This window comes from Chiloscyllium plagiosum, chromosome 20 (genome assembly GCF_004010195.1).
Source record: "Chiloscyllium plagiosum isolate BGI_BamShark_2017 chromosome 20, ASM401019v2, whole genome shotgun sequence".
Classification (NCBI taxonomy): domain Eukaryota; kingdom Metazoa; phylum Chordata; class Chondrichthyes; order Orectolobiformes; family Hemiscylliidae; genus Chiloscyllium; species Chiloscyllium plagiosum.
Window position 1 is genome coordinate 26,438,553 of NC_057729.1, and position 9,139 is coordinate 26,447,691.

Below are 9,139 nucleotides of genomic sequence, written 5' to 3' on the forward strand. Positions count from 1 at the left end.
GGGTTGTGGACCTGATGAGGGAGTCGCGGAGGGAGTGGTCTTTCAGGAACGCTGATAGGGGAGGGGAGGGAAATATATCCTTGGTGGTGGGGTCTATTTGGAGGTGGCGGAAATGACGAAGGATGATACGATGTATATGGAGGTTGGTGGGATGGTAAGTGAGGACTAGTGGGGTTCTGTCCTGATGGCGATTGGAGGGGTGGGGTTCAAGGACGGAGGAGCGGGAAGTGGAGGACTTGTGGTGGAGAGCATCGTCAACCACGTCTAAGGGAAAATTGCAGTCTTTGAAGAAGGAGGCCATCTGGGTTGTTCGGTATTGGAATTGGCCCTCCTGGGAGCAGATGTGGCGGAGGCGAAGGAATTGGGAATATGGGATGGCGTTTTTATAGGGGGCAGGGTGGGAGGAGATGTAATCTAGATAGCTGTGGGAGTCGGTCGGTTTATAGTAAATGTCCGTGTTGAGTCGGTCGCCCGAGATAGAAATGGAGAGGTCTAGGAAGGGGAGGGAGGAGTCAGAGGTAAATTTGAGGTCGGGGTGGAAGGTGTTAGTAAAGTGGATGAACCGTTCAACCTCCTCGTGGACCGTCTCAGATCCTCCCTCCCCTTCCTAGACCTCTCCATTTCTATCTGGCCGATCGACCCAACACGGACATTTACTATAAACCGACCGACTTCTCCAGCTTCCTCATTTCCCCCCACGCCCCACCACCTTATCTCAGTCCCAACCCTTGGACTCAGCACCACCTTCTTGACCTGCAATCTTCTTCCCGACCTCTCCGCCTCCGGCCTATTACCCTCACCTTAACCTCCTTCCACCTATCGCATTCCCAATGCCCCTCCCCCAAGTCCCTCCTCCCTACCTTTTATCTTAGCCTGCTTGGCACACCTTCCTCATTCCTGAAGAAGGGCTTGTGCCCGAAACATTGATTCTCCTGCTCCTTGGATGCTGCCTGACCTGCTGCGCTTTTCCAGCAACACATTTTGCAGCTCTGATCTCCAGCATCTGCAGTCCTCACTTTCTCCACTCCTTTAAGATCCTCATTTGAGATCCCTGAATCTGTGACCTTAAAGGGAGTTGGGCTTGAGCTATTGTGAAATTTTAGCATTTGCCAAACTTGCTGAATATTTCCAGTATTTTCTTTAACCACTCTGCTGTCTATTATTTGAGAATTAGGATATTAGGAGTTCTGAGTATTAAGGTCTGCTGCAAGGCAAGTGACACTATGGTGGCTGAGAGTTGTCAGGCAGATGCATTCACTCACTTTGACCACACAGATGAGGTAATTAAACATTTTTTACCTCTTCTGACGAGTTCTGGGAGCCGCACTGCAGGCATTGACCACCCTTGACTTTTGCTCCCATTTCTGTTGGAGGCTCAGTCTTGAGGTCTTCCTGCTCCTACTGGAAATATGTCCTTCCTGACTTCCGTATCTCTATCTTATGCACTTGGGTTGACATCACTATAGTGGGGATCCCGCTTCTTACCTGGGTATGCCATCCTACTCCTCCCTCAGTGGCAAAAGAATTGTATCCACCACCCTGCAGTGCATTATTGCAATTTTCTTTCGAGAGGGACTGTGCCTACAAAATTAAAAGGTTTCCTGGAGTGTGTTTCTTTTGCAATGTCACTCAGTTGTCTGCAGTGTGCACAGGACAATGCAGAATAAAGCCTGAGACTGAGTAGGGTTGTTTGTAGCCATGTTACTATTAGTGAAATCAGGTAGGAGTGTACAAATTTTGTATCTTAATCACTCGTTTCTAATGGGAATAAGAGGGTCGGCTGCGAAGTCTAAACCTGTGTCCAGAAATCAGAGCAAATGTTTTTCAATAACAAAAACAGAAGTTACTGGGAAAGCTGAGTAGGTCTCATCTGTGAAGAGTTATCAAAGTTAACGTTTCAGGTCCTGTGACCCTTTTCTTTACAGATGCTGCCAGACCTGCTGAACCTTCCCAGCAACTTCTGTTTTTATTTCTGATTTACAGAATCCGCAACTCTTTTCTGTTTTTATTTCAAATGCTTTTCAAGTTCTGTAAGTTTGGATTGTAAGAATAACTGAATTCTTCAAAAACCAAAGCAAAAGTACTACCAGCGTACAAAATTTTAAACTGAATTTACTTGTGGAAATTACATGCTGTGCTTGTATTTTGAAAATTAAGTACCAAGCAACTACTTTTTAAAAATGGTTCCGTTTATTTGCTGTTACAATTTCTCGTTGTTTGTTAAGCAGTTCTAAAACTTTGGCTGAATGTAATCATTTATTAACTTTGTATTGATTAATATTTTCAGATGCAGTCATTCTTAACAATATTGTGCAAAGTTTTGGTCTTCTGGACCTTGTTAAAAAGGTCTTGACAAGTCACAAGAGCCAAATGGATCGTTCCCGAGAGCAGTACACGCGAGATTTAGCGAGTAAGTATATATGCAGTTATTTTCTGTAGCTGAAAGTTGATACTGTTCTTAGTTAACTATCATAAAATACAGAAGATCTTCTTTTCTGTTAAACATTGCAATATTTTTGTAATACCTTTACATAAAGTCTCTTAATGGTGAGATATACAGTTTTTTGGGTGCCACCATCATTTGTATTGTGCAACTGGCTTGTTGAAAGTGTAACAAAGGACAGCTTGAGATGACACCTGACTCTGTCAATGGTAGAATCTTCATTATATCAATCTGACATGCAAAGTCTTTGTGTTTCAACTTGTTGCATCCACTAAATGATTTAGTTTTGATGAAATCGTATTCAATCTAATTTTACTGTGCCACGTTCTGAGAATGACTGTCTGTAGACATCCTCAGTTGGTGTATCGTAGTGTAAGAGAAGGTAATATTGATGGGTCGATATCAGTCAGAAGAAATCTGACTTGGAGCATTAAGAACAAAATGAACCCCTTGAATTGAATGACCTATGTTGAGCTCTACATTTTATGTCATTTTATATAGAGCACTGTAGTGCAAGGCAGATTACACTCTTGTGACAAAGTTGATATTTAAAAAGTTAACAGAAGCCAGGCAACTAAAGACCAGTGAGCCTGACGTCAGTGATCGGCAAGTTGTTGGAGGGAATCCTGAGGGACAGGATGTACATGTATTTGGAAAGGCAAGGACTGATTAGGGATAGTCAACATGGCTTTGTGCTTGGGAAATCATGTCTCTCAGACTTGATTGAGTTTTTTGAGGAAGAAACAAAGAGGATTGATGAGGGGAGAGTGGTAGATGTGATCTATATGGACTTCAGTAAGGCGTTTGACAAGGTTCCCCATGGGGAGACTGATTAGCAAGGTTAGATCTCATGGAATACAGGGAGAACTAGCCGTTTGGATACAGAACTGGCTCAAAGGTAGAAAACAGAGGATGGTGATGGAGGGTTGGTTTTCAGACTGGAGGCCTGTGACCAGTGGAGTGCCACAAGGATCGGTGCTGGCTCCACTACTTTTTGTCATTTATATAAATGATTTGGATGCGAGCAGAAGGGTCACAGTTAGTAAGTTTGCAGATGACACCAAAATTGGAGGTGTAGTGGACAGCGAAGAGGGTTACCTCAGATTACAACAGGATCTGGACCAGGTGGGCCAATGGGCTGAGAAGTGGCAGATGATGTTTAATTCCGATAAATGCGAGGTGCTGCATTTTGGGAAAGCAAATCTAAACAGGACTTACACGCTTAATGGTAAGGTTTAAGGGAGTGTTGCTGAACAAAGAGACCTTGGAGTGCAGGTTCATAGCTTCTTGAAAGTGGAGTCGCGGGGAGATAGGATAGTGAAGAAGGTATGCTTTCCTTTATTGGTCAGAGTATTGAGGTCATGTTGTGGCTGTGCAGGTCATTGGTTAGGCCACTGTTGGAATATTGCATGCAATTCTGGTCTCCTTCCTATCGGAAAGATGTTGTGAAACTTGAAAGGGTCCAGAAAGGTTTACAAGGATGCTGCCAGGGTTGGAGGATTTGAGCTATAGGGAGGGGTTGTTTTCCCTGGAGCGTTGGAGGCTGAGGGGTGACCTTATAGAGGTTTACAAAATTATAAGGGGCATGGATAGGGTAAATAGACAAAGTGTTTTCCCTGGGATCGGGGAGTCCAGAACTAGAGGGCATAGGTTTAGGGTGAGAGGGGAAAGATATAAAAGAGACCTAAGGGGCAACTTTTTCACGCAGAGGGTGGTACGTGTATGGAATGAGCTGCCAGAGGAATTGGTGGAGGCTGGTACAATTGCAACATTTAAGAGGCATTTGTATGGGTATATGAATGGGAAGGGTTTGGAGGAATATGGACCGGGTGCTGGCAGGTGGGTCTAGATTGGGTTGGGATATCTAGCCAGCATGGACGGGTTGGACTGAAGGGTCTGTTACATCTCTATGACTCTATAAGTATCTTTGTATTGGATTGAAATGTTTCAAACACTCCTCTAGATGTGATGTGTTTTGTTTTGTTTTAGCTTTGGAACAACAATGTGATGAGCATCGTAAGCGAGCTAAAGAATTAAAGAACAAATCCCAGCATCTAAACAATGTTCTCATGACCTTGACTCCAATTGCAGCAGCACCACCTTCCAAGAGGCCTCGCCTTACTAGAGCAACATCAGGACCAGCAACAGTGGCAGCTCAAATGGTCACAACATCACAGTCAGGCCAGCTTACGTTGGCTTCTGGAGTGCCTCTGTCTCAACTCACAAATTTAGGAAAAATGGCAACATTATCCACTATTCCAGTCACTGCAGTTGGCAAGGTTTCACCGCACACAGCAACGTTTACTGCGACAGCTTCACCACTGATTGGAGGGTACAACGTTCTGGCATCTTCAAGCTCTGGGATACCCAATACTGTTGAGATCCACCCAGAGACATCGAATCTAGCAGTCCTGAGCACAGCTGCCATCCAAGATGGTAACACTGTGTTGAAAGTCGTCAGCCCAATCCAGCTGTTCACTACTGTCCCTGGTCTCAATGCTGCACTCCATAACAATACCCAGATGGCATCTGTTGGAAGCACACTTATGGCTGTGCCATCTGCTGAAACCAACACAACAGGAGAAGGACACACCACTATACAGGTGACATCAATAAGTGAAGAACATGAACAGAAACCATAGCCTTGAACTAATGCTTCACATTATTAGAATGTTTTGTTTCAAAGCCCTGTTGCTACTGAATGTAACTTTTGAGAACTGTACCAGAATGGTTTCTGCTACACAATGATTAAACCTACACAGTGCCACCAAGTGATGAAAAAACATTAGAGTGGAAGCAGCAAAATCACAGAGTAGGAGCAAATGTCTCAACTCTTTTTTTTCAGACTTTGGCTTAAGTACAAAAATACAGACATTTATCAGATATGCTTGATAGAATTGTTTATAATGTATTTTACAGAGCTTTTCTGCACTGTATTTTGTGTGCTTTAATACCTAATTACACTCAAAATGTCTTGAGATTGCTTTACAAAATCCATAATTGAGTTAGTGGCAGTTTCATTTTACAATAGGTGCTTTCATCGTTTTCTAATAATTATTTTATTGTGTTGTGCTGTTTGGATAATCATATGGTTAAGATGGAGAATTTGTAAATATTCAGCCAATGTAATTTGTTTACAACCCGATATTGTACAATTGACATTGTACTTAGAATAATGTTGGTACATAATTTACGATTTTTGTCATATATGAAAAGCTAACCAGGCAAATTCAAGCAAATGGGTACGCTATGAGTAAGCTGAGTTTTTAAAAATGGATTTAAATAGCATCTGTAAAAGAATTATCGCATTTGCGCTTTAGTGGCAGCCACAATATAAGGTACCATTTTTATTCATGGTGAAAATGTGCTTATTTGAACGTATGAGTTATACAAAACAAAACTGATTTAGTGTTTCTATGACAAGTTATGCTTTACACAACATACTTTTTTATACTGCTGTACGTTTATTAAAATTATCAGATCAATACTTATAAGCTAAACTGATGGAAAGAAATGGAACATAAATAGTTTTAAAGTCACTGTTTTCTCCCTGTCTCCACAGTAAACTGAAACCATATATTTATGATCAATATATTTGAACTTCTTAGTTTTTCAAGAAATTGTTCCTTTTGTTACATGTGTGATCTTATTAAAATCTATAAACCCCACAGTTTAGGCAGGTATGAACAATGTCTGAATAGTTTAAGTTTAGTTTCTTAATATTCTCTTTTTGCCAAAATTCAAACTTCTTTCTGCCATTTTCCATACGTAGATGTCCACAGATACTTATGAGATTACTGAGAATTTATGATTGGATAACAAAGTGGTTTATCAAATTTGGCTGACGATAGATTGTCTGTATACTGAGTGAAAGCTTCTTCTAAAACATTTTTCTGAAGTGTTCCCTCGCACTATTTTGAAGTCTTCCTGGATCATGCTGAAGTTAAAATAGTGACCGATCAGTTCATGATCCGGCTCTTAAACTTGAGATATCTGCCACATTAATAAATTGCCCTCAGATTTTTTTTTCCCTTTTTTTTGAGGAATAAATTGGCTCATACACACCTCCTCTTCATAGTTACAGAGGCAGAGATTAGCAGCACACAGCAGGAAGATTTGCTGGCATAGACACATATTCTGCCACAATGCATTGAATAATAGATAAACTGGGAATGAGTGATAAGATAATCTGGGTATGTTTTATCATATAAACTGCAATGACATGCCAGTCAATAACTAATTTCCTGCTCCCTTCTGTTTTATATGTATTTTCAATATATGAAGTTTCTGGGTAATAAATGTTAACAGTTTGGTGAGGTTTTTAATTGGGGTTTGGTTGCAACTTTTTGTGAAGAGTACCAATGCTTCTGGCTGTTTTTCAGAAGTGTTCCATGTTCTTGCAATGTCAAGTGAATTTTCAAAAAAGGATATTTAATTCCTTCATGGAAATTATTTGTAATAAATGACAGTTAAATTCTGTGTAATCTATCAATATTTATCTATTTCTCTTAGATTTTTTTTCCTTTTTCTAAAAAAAATGAACACTTTTAAGTGAAGAGTGAATCTGGTTAGCTTGGCTGCTGCAATTCAAATAGAACTTTCATTTCTTACAGATTTAAAAATACATTTTAAAACACAAAATAAAGGGATTTTGAGTTGCATTTATGTCATGCCTTATCATGTTGAACTGTCTCAGAGCACAATGTAGTTCGTTCATTCATTTGAAGAGAGTGGCTGGTAAATCACGAGGGCTGCCCACTTGAATTTTTTTCCTGATAAAATGCGAAAGGAAATTTTGTAGCTCAATCTGACTGACTGAAGATGTTGGAAAATCTGAGACTGATGATAAAGAAGATGGCAGTCAGTTATTATTGATTGTGATGTAATTGTACAAAACGTGAAAGCTCCGGAACAACTGTATCTGAAATAAGAATGTGATCAAACTTGGGGGAGTCCATTAAAGTTTTGTAAATAAAATAAAGATTATGTAATATTGCGATGTTTTGCAAAATATCCATTGCATAGTGGTTCTCATTCTATTTTGTGCCTGTTGGTTGACTTCTATGCTGTTACTGTATTGTATTATTTTGGCTGTGGCAAAAAAAGGCCATTTTCCATTTTGTACAAACTTTTATTGGCATAAATTGGATGTCTCAAAGTGTTAACATAATAAAAACTGTCTTGCTTTGAAAATAACAGACTTTTTTGGGAGCAAGACTGAGTTAATACTAACAAATGTATGGTATTGTCCACTTTAAAAAAAAAAGGAAGAATAATGTTTATTTTTAATTATATGCCATTTAACGCACATATTTGGACTAGTGACTTTCTACAACTGGACAACAAATTCAGATTTATTATAAGATTTGCTGACCGGTGCCTTGGAAATTGACTTGTGATGCTGTCCACTTTCCAATGAAAACAGTAAATGAATGACTGTTACTTTTACATTTTTAACATTTATTTAATTAATTATGCTTTACTATTTTTTTAAAATGAGGATGAGTTCAGATGTAATGTAAAACATATCAATTGGAGAAAGATACCCACACTCCAATTGTGTTGCACCACTTTTCACAACAGTGGAAAACAAATTATACATGGTGATGGTCTGTGCATGTCATTTGCATGCTCTTTGGAGTAATGATTAAAGTAAAACAGAACCAACCTGCCAGGATGTGAAAAAATTAAGTGTAGCATTTATAATGTCTGTTCGATCTTAAAATTGTACCAATAGGCTGAGGCGCTACAGCTATGTGAGAGCAATACTTGTTCACTGATGACTGCATTTCTCTCTTGTTTTGCTACTTCTCATGAGTGCCTAGCACAGGTGCAACTGGTCGAGGACACCAAATGAAGGGCCTATTGAACAGAAGCATCAAAGTTGCCAGATTTTCCCTGGTCTGATATGCAAGACCTCTTACATGAAATATAGGCAAGAAAATAGAGTCTGCAAGGCATCTAGCAAGTAAAAATACAAATTTTGAGATGTGAAGGGAAGTAGTGCAGGCATTCAACATTGATCCTTTTAACTTCAGGACTATGACCAGTTTAGTAAAAGATCTACTGATCTACCCAGGGCATACAAGGCAACACTTTAAGGTAGGAGCAAATTACTGCAGATGCTGGAATCTGAACCTAAAACACAAAAAATGCTGTAGATCACATTGGGTCAAAGCAGCATACATGGAAAGAAAGCAAGCTAACGGAAGAGTCATCTAGACTCAAAACGTTAGCTAGTTTTCTCTCCATGGTTCTGCCTGACCCACTGTGATCTCCAGCATTTTTTGTTTTCAATTCAACAGTTTAAGTAAAGGGCCTTTAACTATTGGCTACCAATGCAATTTCAAACTCCAAAAGTAATGTTTATGCAAATAACCCTTCACAATACAGTGTGGTTAACATTAACTCAAGATCTCGCTGCATAGTCACAATTTTTCCCTCCGTATTTACTTGCAAGTACAACCTTAAAGCCATTTAACTTTAACAGAGTAATGTCATTGCATCATTTCATCACTTACATGCCCTGACCCATATTCCTCAATTGTTATCCTTCACCTAATTGCTTTATCTTTTATTGGGAGAAAATGCCATGTAATGCCTCAAAGGTTCATCTAAAACACCTCATGGTTAATGAGAATTTGTCCATTGAGCTCATGGGAAGATCTTCCATTGTGGGAGATGGTAGAGCTAGCA

At 39.8% G+C, this 9,139-nt stretch overlaps 1 protein-coding gene across 2 annotated transcripts in view; it reads left to right on the forward strand.

The window, feature by feature from the left end:
- Window positions 1-7,456, forward strand: part of gmeb2 (glucocorticoid modulatory element binding protein 2) — a 63,761-nt gene extending 56,305 nt beyond the window's left edge. For both annotated transcript variants that reach the window (XM_043710332.1, XM_043710331.1), the window contains exons 9-10: window positions 2,288-2,410; window positions 4,433-7,456. In XM_043710332.1, coding sequence (XP_043566267.1) covers window positions 2,288-2,410; window positions 4,433-5,085 — 776 coding nt within the window. In that variant the 3' untranslated portion in view covers window positions 5,086-7,456. The remainder of the gene's footprint in view (window positions 1-2,287; window positions 2,411-4,432) is intronic.
- The last annotated feature ends 1,683 nt before the right edge of the window (window positions 7,457-9,139 follow it).